This window comes from Pollachius pollachius (genome assembly GCF_949987615.1).
Source record: "Pollachius pollachius genome assembly, chromosome: 2".
In the NCBI taxonomy this organism is placed as follows: Eukaryota; Metazoa; Chordata; class Actinopteri; order Gadiformes; family Gadidae; genus Pollachius; species Pollachius pollachius.
In genome coordinates this window covers 13,498,203-13,516,106 of record NC_136935.1, presented here as the reverse complement: position 1 = coordinate 13,516,106, position 17,904 = coordinate 13,498,203, and the positions used below count along the sequence as shown (strand labels likewise).

The window sequence follows — 17,904 nt, the reverse complement described above, 5'->3', positions numbered from 1 at the left end:
CACAGAAACAAATAACCCACAATCTCAATAAAAATCTCTTTGATTTTCCAGCAGTACAAATATGACTTCAAAATCAATTTGACCTTTGGGCCTCCAATTTTACACAGGTGGGGTTGGGGACTGGTCAAAAAAGACCCCCCAATTACATCACATCCTGGACAAAATCATCCCTCCACCACTTCACGTGGGGAGGGACATCATGTATTGATATGGCAGGTGAATGAGTGAGGTTTCGGAGCGACCAACTTACCTACGCAGGTGGTGCGGATGATGTCCAGGCGGTGGCCCTCGTTGCAGTGGCAGGTGTAGCCTTCCACCAGGTTGTAGCAGATGCCCTTGCCGCAGATACGAGGGCTCACCACACACTCGTTCACCTCTGGACCACAAAACAATGGTCATTCAATTCAATCAATGCATGGTTTAAGGACCCACTGATTTAGTGGCTATAGGGCTGTGGGGCTTCCAGACAAAAAATCTCATCTTTTTTTTTTTTTGGACTACATTATCTTTCGAAAGCTCTGTGAACTTAGAAAGAAAATTCAGAGGTGCAGGATTGTCTAGTGGTAAGGGTGTTGACTCCCAGCTGAAAGGTTCTGGTTTCAATACCCCCCCCGCCCCACACACCCCAATGTCCTCAGTCTACCTACAGACATCATTGAGCAAGATGGCCCGTAACCCCCTACCTGCGCCTTAATGAAATGTGACATGAGTCTCTTGGGGCAAAATCAATGCTAAGTGACTGAACAGAAGTAGTACTAGAAGTAAAGTTATAATAATAATAAATAGTAGTAGTAATTCAGCACTTATCTTCCTGTGCAAACTTTCAATGAAATCAGAGTTTCTCTTTCTTGAAATTCAATAATAGAAAGAAATAAATGTTTTAAGGTTTGGGTTCTAAAAAATAAAATAACTCCAACAACCGCACACACACACACGGACACACACAATGACACACACACACACACACACACAACCACACACTGAAAGCAGCCTGAGGTTATGGACATTTGCCGAGCGAGAATTACCAAATATCCACTGTGGTTTTGTCAGCCTGCCCAACTATGGTAGCAGAGGTCCTTCCATCACAGCTCTCTTGCATTTCCTTCTCTCTCTCTCTCTCTTTCACCCTCTCCCTTCTGTGTCTATGCCCTGCTCTCTTTTTTGTCCCTATTTCTCTCGACTGTCTCTCCTATTTTCACCAGGATCAGAGTATATATATTTTCAACTCTGACCTCGCAAGCCATCACCAATTACAGTCCATGGATAAAAGCTCCCACAGTTTTATTTGTCAGATCAAAGCTTTTTTTTGGTTTTTCTTTGAAGCATCCCATTGACCAACATTGGCCTAATGGACTACCACCATAAGGACTACTATGATGTATCTTATTGACACCAAAGTACGTTTAGAAGGGAAGGCGACAGCTTGTAAAAACAACCCGGTATAATTCCACAGGCTACACTACTCGTCGATGACGTTAAGTGTAGAGACAGCAGAGCAAAACCTAGCAACTCTAAATCCGACTAGTTATTAATCCAAACCTAGCAATGGTGCTAAACACACACACTGATCATGGGCCTTATACCTGTTATGAAGGACCGGGGAAGACAAACAAGATGCTTCTATAGGAGGAGGACCAGGTCTTTCTCTCACCTGCTGACTGCGTAGGAGCGATGTCCTGTCCTGCGTTGGAGGGCAGCAGCTCCACTGGGGCAGGGGGAGAACTCCTCACATACACCTCTGTGGGAGTCGAAGGAACCAGAATGGAAGAGACCCGGGAAAGATTGGCAGAACAGATAATTACACAAAGGATCAACTGTAAATATTTCATTTATAAACTTCCAAAGAAATTTAACCACATGATGATACCCAACGTGACATGTGACAATTCGAACCCACGGGGGGGAAAAAACGAAGAATAATTAAATTACGTAATTTGTACAAATTCTGATTGAAAAAATTTTTTTTGGGTTGTATATGCAGACGGTGTTCATGTATTTATGACTGATACAGAAAACAATGAATTAATGTCTGTAGAGGAAAGGAGTTAGAAGGACACCTGGGTAGGCAGTCTCCATCTTGACAGTGAACACACCAGGCGAGAGCTGAGGTTGGATGGGGTCAACTAATGTCCTATCACTAACCCCGGTTAGCAGCTTCTTCAACAACAAGAAGACACACAACAACATGAACCCAGAGAAGAGCAACAGGTCAGAACGTTGACGTGTATGGCGCTATGTGTAACATACAAGGGCCATAACCCTTAGGAGCTTCGGCAATGAGTGGCACTGATGACGCCATGCGAAACGTCACCGTAGAGATAAGCTTATTAGCGTCAAGCTAGCATGGCAGCTAGGTAGAATTTGAAAAAGAAAAGCGGGATGAAATAATAAAAAAGCTATTTGATAACAAAGGAAGACTGAATTGCTTGGTGAATCAGAGGAAAATTTTGAAACTTGTTGAGCGGGAACCTTGGATGTTGTTGATGAAATCAGCAAGAAAGCAATAGATATGAGTTGAATGCCATTTTGTAAAATAAGTTACAATCAGGTTTTTCAGTGGAAGCAAGGAGTGTTGCACTCTGGTATCCAAGTTAGATTTTGTTGATATAGACGCGCTGTGAAGCAGACAGGTATAGTCCGAGAGGCTCATTTGACGTAGCACGTAGCTTGTTATACTGCCCATGGTCATGCTGTCAGACTGCTGATCTCATGCAGAGATGATGCCATCATTGGCAGGTAGCGCGCACATTTTCGTGCATGCACAAGTTCTAAAACATTAATAAATGGAAAACGGCATTGGAATGACATCCTACCTGATCATCTGTAGGTGTAGCTACTAACCAAATAGAAAGAAAGGAAACAGGTTTATATTAATATTTATATAAAGGGAGAGACATATCATGTAATAATGTACGATGGTTCAGTAAGCTTCTGTTTCTTCTGAGCATTATCAGGAGGACAAAAGTGAAAAGTTACCAAGCACATGAATCGACTTGCATGTCTGTTGCAACACAGGTCAAAGGTCAGATTCTAACACTACAGATGATGTCACTTCAGTGATGTCAGAAAACTGTGTTTCCTGCTGTAGCTGTGGTTTTATTAAATCATTAAGTTATTACCTCTTTTAGCAGTTTGATAACATCTTTAATATCCAAATTTTTTTCGGTCACCAGAAAAACAACCAAGAAAATTATTATAGATGATGTATTATCCCCAAAGCCCAACCCCACGCCGCACATCTACCGCATTTCTGGCTCTCAGCTCGCTTGGAAGAGGTGCCAAACTGTCTTGGTGGCGAGAGCCACATTAGGCTCCAGGTGGTTTCCAATAGGTAGCTACACAGCCTGGGTAAGGGACTGTCTGTCAGTTCCCTGTCTCCTCCGTCCTCCACGCCTCCCTACCCCTCAGTTACACGTTGTTCCACAGCAGCTTAGCGGCCGTTTTGGACCAGGGGTTGGGACAGACACTCTGCCAGCCTTTCTCTCTGCCCACCGGCTGCCAAGCATGCCCGAAGTTATAACCCATAAGAGGAGCTGTACCCCGTGGTGCACACACACAGACACAGACACAGACACACACACACACAACACCGGACTACATGTATGCATATAAACACCCACAGGCAAACATATGTGCACAAACACATACACACACACACACAAACACAGACACACACACACACGGATGTACAGATATGTATGTGTACAGAGTTAACACACACACACACACACACACACACACACACAACTCATTGCTCCCGATAGGTTTTTACTTTGTCTTTCCTGTGTGTCTTCCGTGTCTAAGTATGTAGGGTAGTAAGCATAGTTGTGTAGAAGTTTGGAGGAGGACCACCATGGGCCTTACAAATGCATATCTTTCATTGACTTGATGATATGAATGAATCATTAAATGAGGTGACATGAACACCCTCATCTTTGTAGTGAACTACAACAGCGAGACATGTAATACTGAAAGGGGTCCCCGTAGGGCTGTTATTGATTAAATGCAGATCGCTCCTATGTTATCAGCAGACTGACACGGTGTCATCCATCAAATGCGTAGGAAAAATGACTAAGGCAATTAGTGGCCCGCTACCGGCAGCTACCTTATAATCACACAGGGAGTTTCTGAATTAATCTCAGCGGCAAGGCCAACGTGACAGCGACATCCCGATTTACATTCAGCTCCTTCCTGACACACCCCGGAGAAACGACTCATTGTGTCTCTCATCATTTCTGGCCGAGGCCTTTCCTTTGAACTGCATGTTCACGGTAGATTAGAATTCCACAGCCATCCTCCAGGGCCCTGAATGGAGGAGCGGTCGGAGAAAGCCGCTTCGGGCCCTGCTGCAAGTTTATGTCCCTTTTAGCTTTTCCTTCTAGTGCTGTTTGAGAATCACAGATCTTCCCTGACTTCTCCTGGTCGGATGTAATCAACACTTAATTCTCATTAATGAACTCATTAAGAAGGATCAGGATTAATAAGGATCTGAGAAAAATCTCTGAAGCATCGACAAGCATGATGGCTTTCACAATTATCCATTTTGTACACCCCTCTTCAAAATACCAATTGTACATGTCTAGTTGGAGCTCTGCTAGACCACGGTTCAGCCTCACCTGGTATTGGCTTGTCTGGTTCCCCGAAGGCTTCCACTGGTTTCTCGGGCGTGGGCAGTGGGCGTGGCCGGGCCGTGACCACCGGTTCCTGGTAGGTGATGATGGGTTTGTTGACAGGCGGCTTGGGCAGTACAGTGTAGCCCATCCCACCGGGACATATGTCTTTGAACTTGGCTACAAGATGACAGACACGAGAGAAGATCAGACCTCCAGATAAACCATGTGTAACGTTAGAGTATATTCTGCATGGTAGTGGCTTCATGTTTGACAGAGCTAATTTAGATCTTGAGTAGAACAGATTTAGGTCTTTCATCAAAAGTGGCCAATTTCATATGATCTGCTTTTGTCATAATACATTGCCCTGTTATTCTCCCCAAAAAATGTTTAGCAAGCTTCCTTTGGTGTCTGACACCAAAGGAAGGTTGCTGCTTTAAGAAGATGTTTGTAAATACTTACAATACACTACTTAAACACGAAAATAGAAAGATACAGGCTTCCCTTATTTGAGGCTCGGCCATGAAGGTAGTGGGTACATATCTGGTCCTTTCTCAATGGCGAGCTGGTTCAGTGTAAACGTGTCATATTTACTAAGCCTATTTTGTCCAAAGCTATTGGTCAACCATACAACCTGAACACACGGTAGATCCAGAGGATGTTAAGAGAAGTATTTTATATTTCCTTTCAGAGTCCGGCCAATGAGTCCTGGAACGCTGTGGGAAACTCAGGCCCAGGGAGAGACAGGACACGGCCGCGTTCCAACACTTGATTTTGTTGGCTTGACGGAAGGTCCCTTGTTAACAAGGTGTACCATATAAACACACCACGCATACACTGCCTCTTTGTTGCTGCGCGGAGCAGCTGGCTATCACAGTCCAAAAAACGAGGAAATTGAGAAAGACCGAAACCCAAAAGGAGCCCAGAACCAAGATACAGACATATTGACCGAAAGTGATAAGGGGGAAAAAACGACCGGACAAAGGTGGTTGTTGTTGTGGTAGCCACCTGTAATGCATCTAAAAGCAACTACCGTACTAGCAAAGCAGGGGACCACATGCAGACAGGAAGTGTGGGGGGTGATACAGGAAGAGGACTCTTGGTCCTGCCCGGGTTTCTTTAACACAGGCCCCTTGTTCGTGATTGCCGTTCTTTGCGTTGACGATCCTTTCCGCCCACATACTTACTGCCAGGTCACCTTCGCTACAGTGGGTCCCTCTGGGGGACGTGAAGATGGGGAACCTTACCTGTTCCGGGGAGGGGGCAGGGGTCACAGCGCGGACCCCAGGCCTTTCCCACGCTGCAGCAGCACAGCTGTTTGCTCAGCTGGGCCGAGACCGGGTGCAAACACTGCTTCCCAGTGGTGACCAAGCGGAAGCATGCCCCTTTCTCCTCCTGGACGGCTGTGTAGGCTGCAGAGGCAGGTGGTGGAGGTGGTGGAGGAGGATGAGGAGGTGGAGGAGGAGGGAGAGGAGGTGGTAGAGGAGGAGGAGGTAGAGGAGGTAGAGGAGGAGGAGGAGGAGGGGGGAGAGGAGAAGAGGTGGAGGAAATAGAGGTGGAGGAGGATGAGGAAGATGAGGAGAGGCGGGATAAGGAGGAGGTGGAGGAGGTGGAAGAGGAGGAGCAGGACAAGGGTGGAGGTGAGGTGAAGATGGATGGGGGGGGGTGCAGGGGAGGAGCGCCAGAGTGCAGGTGACAAACAGGAAAACAAAAATATATGGGAAAAGGGGGAGAAAACAGACAGGAGGACAAATGAAGTGCCCCTTCACCGTAGAAGCTCTGGAAACCACCGACACACATACCCCACCCAGCAGGACGACCCAAACCCAACACGCAACCACATCTCTAACCCCATACCTGTCAACCCTCCAGATTCACCCAGAAGGGCTTCTCAATGCCCCAGGGGTCCGGAATACGCCCTATCTCACTTGATCTGTTATCCAATCGTCCTTCTAAAAACATTGTGGTGCTTGGCCACTCGTCAGGCCCTTGATGCTTGAAGAGGCCAAATGAAGAAGGCCATGATCCTCAGTATCTTGTGGTCACATTATGATTGGCTAGCTGCAGTCCTCCGATTGAAGTGACCTCACGAAGGCTGCGCTGGCCGACTGTTGCTTGCCATGTTATTTCATTTTCATACACCCTCATCTTGGTTTGGAAAATCCTCCATAGTTATGAGGTCTGGAGGTTGGCAAGTTTGTAGATTGCTAAAACAACAAACTGGTAATAAATATACCCTGTGTATATATATATATATGTGTGTACATCCCCACATATGCATCATCAATATGAATTCTAAGTGACAGAAAACCCCATGTAGCATATTTCCACATGGTCGCACCTACATTAAAGTATACAGTACGAGTGAAAGCAAAAAACAGCTTAGGCCTATGGATTGACAGAAGGTTTAAGGATAGGTTTGTGGAAAGAAAATCAAAGGATGTCAGAGTTTCATGCCAATGCCTCATGCAATATAAAATGCAGCATGCACGCTAATGCCTAGGATATACCAGTGCAGGCTAAATTAGAGGCTTGCTAACACACGGAAAGCCTTCAGGGCAGGCTAACCTGGTGTCATGATACCGCCCTGCATGCTACCAGTGTAGGCTAGCCTAGAGCCATGCTAACACCCAGCATGCTTCCAGCACCATGCTAACCCGCAGCGTCGTTGGTTAAGTCTGTGTTCCTCTACTGTTGCACATCGCTCACAGCGCGCACACAGGTACTGGAAACCCAGAGCCGAGGCCCAAGCAGACGATGGAAAACCACAACACAGTAACCGGCCAGCTCCCTGCGCAGACCTTGTGTGGGCAATGCTTCATAATCTGACCATTTTATAGTTATGGCAATTACCCTAAGTTCAGTGAGCTGTTTTCTGGAGAAAGTCTGGTCTTTTCTTCACCACAAAGTAGGGGAGAACAGAACAAAGGTTGGAGAGAGGCGGGGCTTGTTGAAGCCTGTCCTAAGATATCATTGAGCTAAAGAGAAGCCCTTGGCAGATTACCTGCAGACACCAAGTTGCCATAATACAGATTTATACTGTGTGTGTGTGTGTGTGTGTGTGTGTGTGTGTGTGTATGTTTCTATATATGCATATGAGGCTGTGTCTAGGTGTGCATGCATGTGTGTATGCATGTGTGTGTGTGTGTCTTTGTGTATATATTTATGTGTATGTGTGTGTGTAAATGCCTGGATTATGCTTGCATGCATGCATGTGTGTGTTTGTGTGTGTGGTGGGGGGATCATTAAATAAATGTGTCTGTAGAAAAAGTAAAAGCAGAGTTTCTGTGTTGGGTTATTGTTGAGGTTTACGAACCAGCCAGCCTCACTCCCGGGTGCTGCGTGACTCTGTCCATCGACAGATGTTTTATTTTATTACATTTCAACACACATGAAGAGACAGATACACAGGCACACACACACACACACACACACACACACACACACACACACACACAGACACACACACACACACACATACACAACAAACCAACACACTCAAGCACTCCAGCTTCTCACACACAGTCAAATTTTTAACATTGACCAGACTAGTCTGGTTAAACAAAGTTAGCCTAGTTACTAACCCTACCCCAATCTCTCTGTTTCATTGCACAAATTTCATCCCTCCCTCACTCACTCTCTCCCTTCCTCCTCTCAGCATGTTGAATCTATAACTCAGTCTAGTGAAAACAAAAACACGGGAGATACATAAACAGAGATTTGCCGGTTTGTGGGGATATTCTGCGTTCCACTACAGTGCTTGATATCTGGGGTGGTAGTAGGCCTGGAGGAAGGAAGGGGTGGGAGTATGGTCTGGCAGACGTCAGGTTCACACATCATGCTCTGGAACATGCAGTTTCAAGGGTTTCCTGGGATAGGCGAACATGTCAGCGCTCATCGGCAGCAGCATGAGCGGACATCCTGTGAATGCTAGAGTTATAGCTAAGCACTGAGTGGACATCTCGATGAACTCCACGAAACACAAACAGAAAATCCTGCGGGTTATGTCCGTCATCTTTAGAGGGAAAGTCGGGCTTATGAAATATCACAAAACGTGTTATTGAAAAAGCATGCGGATATGATTAGGATTACAGGTTGGATTACATAGGGTTTAACACCACTGGACTCTCACAGTGTGGATGACCGACAATCACGTGGAAGAGGAGAGGAGAAAATGAGAGTGAGGGAGGAACAGATGGATAGAAGAAGAGGGAGAAGAGGTGAGAAAGAGAGGGAGCGGGAAAGAAAGAGAGAAAGAGTGAGGGATAAAGAGCAAGAAAGAGAGGAAGGTTGATGGAGAGAGAGGCAGAAAACAGGACAGCGAGATACAGAGAGAGATTGAGATCTGATGCAGGTGAAGAACACTACTTACGTATGCAGGTGGCGAGGGAGGGGTCGGGGATGAAGCCTGCTTTACAGCGACACCGGTAGCTGCCCAACGTGTTCAGACACTCCCCATTAGGACACACCCCCTGGAGCTGGCACTCGTTCACGTCTGTCCACCGCCACAACATCAACACTCTTGTTTTATGCCTTTATTTTGGTCTTTCTTAACCCTATTTGGCTAATCCTCTAAGTGGCTATGACTTTCAAACATTTGGGATAACAAAAGATACAACTTTTTGTTTCTGAAAAGTGGTCATTTATTAATATAGAAAACATGTTGCATAAATATATAACACCAATACATACAATCTAAAAACATATCAGAAATAATATTAAGAGCCACGCAACATCGAAAAGCTATATCCAATCAAAACCCCCTAGCGAACCAGAGTTAGCTTGCAGCAGTAGCAACAATGGGTATCATGTTTCTACATCGGCTCAGTGGTGAATTCAGGCTACGGTCCTTCCAACTGTAACTGTAATACATAGCTGCAGCCCCTGAAATAAAACTGCTAAATTTGTTTTCTCCTGTCGCCCCCTGCCCTTACTTTAACCTTCTCAGAGAACACTTGTCTGCTTGATGTGCGTGTGTGTATGCGGTACGTATGTGTCTGAAATCCCGCGTCAATTCAAGCTATGATCGTAATTTTCCTCTGCTTTGAGTTGTACTCATTTCAGGTCTTAATACTTTTGTTTCTGTTTTGTTTCTGCCTGGCCCTCGACTTAGTCATCAGAGATGAGATGGAAAGTTGGATCAATGGTATGGATGGGCAGGAGAGAAAAGGGTGCTGGATATGTACACAGAGTAGGGAACTGAAGAGTCTGTGTAAAACCCATAAAGGCTCATGAAACACATGTTCCCAGCATGTGTGAAAACAATCGAACAAAAGACGCCTCAGAAGGGAATAGTGGAAGAGGCTCTTACCTTGGCAGTGAGAGTTGTTGATGCGCTTGTATCCAGGAGGACAGTCCATGGGAGGAATGGCTGGATGGGGAGCGAGAGGGAGAACAAGAGCCACAAAAAATAGTGTATAATAATCAACGTTGGCATGTACAAACAAATCGTGCATGTGAAGATAACAGTATGATATTCACTTTAAAGCCCAAAGCCCACATAGCACGAATTTGTCTACATATTTGTAGTGCTACACAAAATATTACCCGAATACTTTTGTTTTAATAGAGCAATACTGTCCATTACGTCAGCTGCAAAACCCTTAGATATGTGGGTTGTGCTTGGAAAGCTAAATGACAACATATTTAAATGAAACATGATGATGAAGTATTCTGCTTTCTCTGCTTACAGTAACTACCTCCAGTGACTGTCAGTATTGATCTTGCACACGCTTCACAAAACACTTAATGATGAAACACAAATGACCTCCCTGGAATCAAACCTATCACAGAGTTGATGGGTAATTTAATAAGAGAATATCTTGGCTGGAGAAGAGCTCCTTGGACCAAAGAAAGGGTTTCAGTACCTGAAGCCATTAAAAGCCTCCATCACAAAGGATTAAGGTCTGTCCAAGGTTTAGGATTAGAGACACGTGGTAAAATCCATTTGAACATGGAACTGTGAAGCCGTTTGAGGCTGTAATGTGAAAAATGGGGGATTTATAAAGAAACAAAAAACTTGATTCGACCATACTTCAAATGCCACACCTCCAGGCCAAGGCAGCACAACCAAGATAAAAAATGCTTTATGTCCCTCAGGGCACTATGAACCAGGCTTGGAGGAGAATCCGGACCAGCTTGTAAGCAGGGGGACTTCAGCCTTCACTGGAAACTGTCAGACTAATGGAGAGGAGGATTAATAGCTCTGGCTTCCTTGAGCATCGATGCGAACCAGAAAACACATGCCTTCCTATTGAGGAAGTGATCCCGCTGGGGACCTCTGAACAAAGGCAGACCAGGAGAGAAGTTAAAAGTGTTAAACTCAGCTGGGAGAAGCAACATCTAGCCCCTTCAGCTATGATGGGGCTGTTGTACAGAAAATATGAAGTTGTTCAAAACTCGCTCAGAAACTGTGAAATCTTTCACTAGATGGCCGAAATAGCCCACATATATAGCCCATGTTTAGTTTTTTTTGCCATAAATTTTTTCTAGGTTTCTTAGTCACTAACACCAAATCACTGACAATTGTGTGTGTGTCAGTGATTTCAGAGTGTGTCAGAGTGTGCAAATATCAGAAACAATCCAAGTGTTTGTCCCAGGAAAATAACCGATTTGCCCCACCGGCATAACCCCTGAAATCCACATCCTAAACCCCCGGCCTGCCTGGTACCAGACCCAGCAGTCCCCAGCTGTCAGGGCCTGGTACCAACCGCAGGAGTCAAGTCGCTGCTGCGGGTCGAGAGCTCCAGCAAGGGACGGACAAAGACCCCTAAAGAGGCTTTTCTCTTTCCTTTCCAATTCCTCGCCCAGTGGCGAGGTGGCACCAGGCAGAGCTCATGCCTGGAAGCAGATTGGTGGCTTGCTCAACCCGGGAGCCCACAGAACAGGGCAAGGTTTGTTGGTGTGCAAAGCCAATCTCTCACCACCGGCTACAGGTGTACCTGGGACACAATGGGGGCTGTTTAACGCTCCGTTCCTGGGGGCAAGCACTAGGAGAACGCATGGTCCATTTCGAAGGTTCCTCTGGATCAATACTAAGTCTTTGTGGAAGCACCTATAGAAGGCCGATCTGTTTCAAAGTAATACAGAGCAAGAAGTTAGGGTATATTATGGGATTCGGAGGAAGAAAGCACATTTTAGGCAGGAAAGTTAGCAGGGTTTCATGTTCTCCCAAATAATGAAACCATTATAACTCCATTGAGCTTCAAGGCTTGCTTTTGGTGGTGTATTTTGTTCTGATGTGCTTCTAAAAGACACTGATCGTTATTTTTCTCAAAGTCTTGAGAACCTGGCGCCATAACACCAGTGTTATGAAAAATAAGTCATTATGTATATCCAATTCCATATTTCATAAGCAGACCCAGCAGAGGTGAATTGCAGTAGAAGGACTTCACACAACAAACAGTAGCGGCTAACGCTAAAGCTCTCAGCCAACAATCGGCTTTCATGTACAGAAAGACATAATGGTGGGGGGAAGGGGGGATCGTGGTATGGTGAAGGGTGGGCGGCTTTGATACTGATCTTGTGTGTGTGTGTGTGTGTGTGTGTGTGTTTGTGTGTTGGAGATTGTTAATCTGTTTGTGTGAGTGTGTTTGATATTGTGAATTTGTGTGTATGTGTGAATGTGTGAATGAGTTTGTGTGTTTACTTTTGTGTGTGTGTGTGTTGGTGTGTGGGTGTGTGAGATTGTTAATCTGTGTGTGTGTGTGTGTGTGTGTGTGTGTGTGTGTGTGTGTGTGTGTGTTTGTGTGTGTGTGTGTGTGTGTGTGTGTGTGGAGGCCTGCAGGCTGGAGCTCAGCACCGCAAATTAGATTCTTATGAACTTCCTGTGGGAGCAGTCATGTAACACGACCCCCACTCACAAACGCACTGACGGACACACATGGATATGCATGTGCACGCACACACAGGTTCACAAGCTCACATGCACACACACACATAGATTTACATTCTCACAATCGCACACACACAGACATATACCCACACACACACACACGCGTGCACACAGAATGACAAGCTCACGCAGGCATACACATACACGCAAACATTCACAATGTCACAGGCAAACACACACAGACTTGCAACGACAGATTTGCATGAGCGCTCATGTACACAGAGACACACACAGTAACACAGATTCAGGATTTCAAACACACAAACACACACACTTTCACACACCCACTCCTTATGTCTTTAGACTAAACACAAAAATCTATAAAGGGGAGCTATGGAGTAGAGGGGAGGGGGGAACCTGGTCAAATTCTCAGTTAAGACAATGGGAGGGGAGGGGGAGGAAACGGGGGTTAGGGGGTGAGGTCGACGATGAAGTCATCCAAAACACCCGTCCTTATCCCCCCCTACCAACTCCTTCCTGAAATAACCGTGTGAATGACATTTGTCTGACGGTTTGCCCCCTTGTGAACACACCAGGCCGGGCTGCATCTCAGCCCTGTGTCTTGGCTCAGGTATTCTGGGCACTGCCAGCTGAAGCCAGCCAGCGAGACAGAAAGGCCTCAAGACTGTTTGGAGACTGTTTTTAGAAGAGGGCTGGGGGATTCCAGGGAATGGATCTGGAACCCATTCCGGTCTCCGGGAGACTCAGATGTCAGATGTGGGAGAGTGTTTGTCAGGAGGAACCGTACAGAAGCCTTGATGCCCCGGGAATATCAGGACACACTCCGCTTGTACTCTATGCTTTGTTTTCCAATTAGTTTTGCGAAGAATGGGTTGATGTAATTAGTGTGTAAATGGAACGTTATTGACAACTATAGAGGAGAAATAAATGACCCATGTCAAGTTCTTTGGTTATTTATGAATGAGTATCTTTCACGCCTGCAGCATATTGATGAATACCCCTTCCAACCCGATACAGTCATAGCACTTCAAAAACACTATTATCTTCCCGTGTATAACAATAACGATGCATCTGCAAAATGATCTAGTTCTAAATGTATACCAGACAAATTTGTAAACAGCTGTGTATGGGCATTTATGTAAATGTATCACGCTTGCATTGTATCCTAGAATGTATGCAGTGTTAAGCTTGTCTTTACGAGTAAAGAAAAATGAAAATCAGAGCAGCAGAAGCGACGGAGTCGAATAAGTCTGGCTTAGTTTTGGCGACACTACGCCCATATATGGACAAAAGACGCCCTGTGACGGAATATAAATAAACAGAGAGAGAGAGAGAGAGTGAGAGATACAGAGAAAGAGCGAGGGATTCTTTGGGAAGAATGTCACTCTATTATAACAAGACAAAGCCCACAGGACCGTGTTTTGGTGCAAGCTGATTGGTTCTGCCAAGATGAGGAACAGACCAGGAACGTAGGATTGTTTCCCCGGTGAGTCAGCACATTCAGAACAATGAACAACTCTGGAACACTACCCAAACCGCTGTTTTAATCCTCTCTGTGCCTTCATAAAACACTCCGTATTCCTTCAAAACATACAATAATCTATCCCTTCAAAACATTCTCCCTAGCCCTTATCCTATCCAGTTCAGATGAAACAAAAAGAAGAGGGTTCAGAGATTCACAATTGTAGATATCCATGATTTTTGAACTGCTTTATACCGATATCATTTACATCAATAATGTAACCTTCCGTTGCATTCCTTTTAACTGTCTAAGGTAAAGGAACTCTTTTCAGAGTGGGGGTTAAAAAATAATGGTAAATTTCGCGATTTAGTAATTTAGCAGCTGCTTTTATCTAAGTTGACTTACAGTGACTTCAGATAAATGTTGTTAAGGAGCAGGTGGGGGTCAGGGCATCTTGCTCAAGGATACCTAGGCAGACAAAGGTAATTGGGGATCAAACCCAGAACCAAATGCAGAAGCCCCCTGCACTTTTTCTTCACAGAGCGGTTCAAACTCAGGAAATGAGCGATCAGGAGTGAACCCCTTCCCTCCAGCGGCCTTCCCGGGGTACTCACATGGTTTATTGGGACACTGCTGGCACTTGTTGAAGCCCCAGGACGTCCCCACAGAGCCACAGCACTCGTCCTGCTTACTGAGGCCTGGCAGAGCCTTTCCACACTGGGCAGGAACACACACAGTCAATGAGTAGGGATACAGACACATAGACACACATGAGCATGGACACACACAGACACACATGAGCATGGACACACATGAGCATGGACACACAGAAAAAAGAGAGGGAAAGGGTACGACAGAGAAAGAGAGGGAGAGAGGGAGAGAGAGAGAGAGAGAGAGAGAGAGAGAGAGAGAGAGAGATGACATAAGCTGGACTACGAAAAATTTAATGCAGCCTCCAGAAAAAAATAGTAAAGGGAGACAGTCAGAAAGATTAAACGAAAAGATAAAATACTTGTTGTGACATGCGAAAATATTGGCCTTAAACTCAATATAATTAAACCAAAACCCACAATGTAGACGGATATAATGTAGACACAACACAGAATCACTTCAGCACACACACATACATGGCCAGGTGGAAACACAAAGATAAGACCAACATAAACCTCCCTCTTCCCCTCTATCTCTCCATCTCCTTCGCTACCTCTCACGGGCCGACAGACTGCTTATCGCTACACAGTCTGTCGGGCGGTAAAACGTGCACCAAATGAACCGCTGATGCCGCACAGATAAGCGGGAGCGACGCGCCGATATCCGTAATAGACCCGGTTCGTACCGGGGCTCAAAAGACAGGCTTGGCCGAGCGCACCTCTGCGCAACAAAAGGCTCCCTTTTAAACAAGATCTAAACAAGAAAGCGAGCAGAGCTGCCATATAAGCGGGAGGCTCCGGAGATGGGAGTGATTTAGATAGTGCTTTGAGTATCTCTAACATCCCCTATAACCGGGAACTGCATTACGATCAGTAGAACAGACACGTCAGTGTGGAGCGAATGCCGCGGTGTGGAGCGAATTTGTTTCATTCAATCCAAAAAGAGGCATTGACAGATGGGGTGAGGAATAAAAAGTAAATTTTCTTTCACTGGATCTAGCTTTGAAGACTAAATCATGGTTACTTTTTTATTTGTTCTATTTTACATCGTTGCTCACACAAATAAGCTCATTATGACTGCTTTCCTGCTCAAATATATTCCCCCCCGCTTTGTTTTGCTATTTGAATACATAAATATGGAACCGTTGCAACAACTAACACTTTAAAAGCCATTAGCTTGCCTAGCTGTCAGCATACCTGGCTGGCCTGGGTCTCCTGGAAGCAGCGTCCCAGCTGGCTCTTGGAGGTGACGGGCTGGTAGCCTTGTGGCACCTGGTAGCCATGCCGGGGCGGGTAGGCCACGCTGTGTCCTTGCTGCCGGACCTTCTGGCTGCTCTCCACGTGGTGGTAGGTGAAGCTGGAGGAGGAGCCAGCCTGGGGGGAGGCCTGGTCCAGGGCATCCAGCTGGGACACCTGGTGGATCTGGACCGAGGCCTCGGGAGGGTGCTTCACGTGGATGTTGACGATGCCCTGGCCGAACTTCACTGGAGGTAGAGGGTGCCCCACGGGACGCTTACATGTCATGTCGGCATTTAGGGTTTTAAACTCAATGGGACAAGAGCGAGACGGGGAAGAATCAAAATTGGAGTTGCTACAAGAAAGTTCAAGTTTGGCTGAAGTAAAAAAAAACTACACAGAGCGTAGAGTTGCCAAAGGCACAGCAATTTATTAGCTTATTATGAGTATTGTTGTTTTTGGTGTTTTCTTACATTATTAAACAGCTTTGTTGAGTACTTGGTTCTGATTGGTCAATTACGTACTGTTATTTCTGAGTTACAGACCACTGCTGTGAATAACATTCAACATTTTTGAATTAATAAAATAATGAATTGTTATTTTTGGTGTCAATTCATTGATTTCTTTAGTAAGTAGGCTTGTAATAAGCACTTTAGTTTTAAGCCATGGCTGCTATACGGTCTATTCTCTTATGAGCCACCTAAGAAGGTGTTATCACGGGGTATGCTGGTTATAAGATGTTTAAGGGAACATACAAGGGAGAGAATAGTGGCAGTGCTTAATGTGCTTGAATCCCAGCCTAAGGATTCTACCCCGTCATGACCCCTAAGTTTACCTGCGTACCCCTACCTGCTCATTAATGCATAATTAAAAAACACAATTCACTGTGAGTCACTCCGGGTAAAATTATCTGCTTGATGACAAACAAGCAAATTTAATTTCCACAAAAAACATGAATACATTTTACACCAATGTAAAATACACTTAGTCCAAATGGAAACAGATGAAACTAGAATTCCATAATCTTTCTCCAAGATGGCCACCGTGCAAAAAACCTACTCTCTCCAAACTCTAGATTTTCCCGCCTCTTCTCTTACCGGAGTTCTGCCCGTTGCTGTAGGTCAGGGGGAGCGTGTGCGTGGCGTGCACGTGGGTCTGGCCATAGCCGCCGCTCTGCTGGTGCTGTCCGCCCTGAACCGCCACCTGGCAGAACTTTCCGGTGAAGTTGGGCGGGCACTGGCACTTATTCCTGGCACTGCACTTACCTCCGTTTATACAGGGGAGGTGGCACACAACTATGGGGAGAAGGGGGAGGGAGCGATGGAGAGAGGGGGAGGGAAGGGGGAGGGGGGGTGGAAGGAAAGGGGAGAGGAAGGAAGATGAATGAGATAAAGAGGACAGACAGATAAAGAGAAATAAAGAAAGGAAAATATACAATGCATTCATTAATACAGTAAACACACGCATTAGGATCATAACTAATTTAAGTAAAATAGCTTTGCAATTTCTAAAGGCCCTATCACCATCGTCATTGACAATAAACCCCATAATTTTTCACAAAAATGACAGAAACTAGATGTATGTACATAACAATTTCAGTTATCTCTCAATAATTCTCCTTGTTTTCCTGGAACTGTTGAACGCAGGTAACGAACCGAACTTGAAATTGAACACCAACATGACTCAATCTCACTGTCCACCTCCTTGCCTATCTGTCTTGTCAGCCACTAAACGTTTATTCAGCCACAAAGGAATTTCTGTGAGAGCGCCAGCTAGTCTCCACATTCACTGCGAACGGTAGCCAGTTCTATCTACCCTGCACATAGTGGTAGATACTCCAACAGAGTAAAAAGGCTGCATAAATATTGATATCTATACTTCATATGACATCCAGACAGCTCAATGACAGGCCGGCAGTAACTCCCTTCGGGGGGGGGAGAGTCTATGTGAGGACAGATTCAACAGTGTGTCAGCCTGATCGTATGCTGGCCGGGGTTTTTTCCTCTCTCTGTATGAATACACATGTGCTTGGGTTGGGGTTTGTGTTTTAAGTGAGTCTGCATGAAGTCATCATCGGTGTGTGACGGTCAG

At 45.5% G+C, this 17,904-nt stretch overlaps 1 protein-coding gene across 5 annotated transcripts in view; it reads right to left on the bottom strand.

The window, feature by feature from the left end:
* The window catches only part of ltbp1 (latent transforming growth factor beta binding protein 1), a 69,752-nt gene that overhangs the window by 17,039 nt on the left and 34,809 nt on the right, over positions 1 to 17,904 (bottom strand). Inside the window, exons 6-16 of one of the 5 annotated variants that reach the window (XM_079729688.1) lie at positions 16,911 to 17,108; positions 15,775 to 16,061; positions 14,542 to 14,644; positions 9,922 to 9,981; positions 8,983 to 9,105; positions 5,858 to 6,022; positions 4,617 to 4,790; positions 2,814 to 2,836; positions 2,058 to 2,157; positions 1,652 to 1,738; positions 251 to 376 (exon numbers count right to left, since the gene is read on the bottom strand). In XM_079729688.1, the coding sequence (XP_079585814.1) occupies positions 251 to 376; positions 1,652 to 1,738; positions 2,058 to 2,157; positions 2,814 to 2,836; positions 4,617 to 4,790; positions 5,858 to 6,022; positions 8,983 to 9,105; positions 9,922 to 9,981; positions 14,542 to 14,644; positions 15,775 to 16,061; positions 16,911 to 17,108 (1,446 nt within the window). The remainder of the gene's footprint in view (positions 1 to 250; positions 377 to 1,651; positions 1,739 to 2,057; positions 2,158 to 2,813; positions 2,837 to 4,616; positions 4,791 to 5,857; positions 6,023 to 8,982; positions 9,106 to 9,921; positions 9,982 to 14,541; positions 14,645 to 15,774; positions 16,062 to 16,910; positions 17,109 to 17,904) is intronic. The other 4 variants (XM_079729690.1, XM_079729689.1, XM_079729692.1 and 1 more) reach the window with 4 other exon arrangements.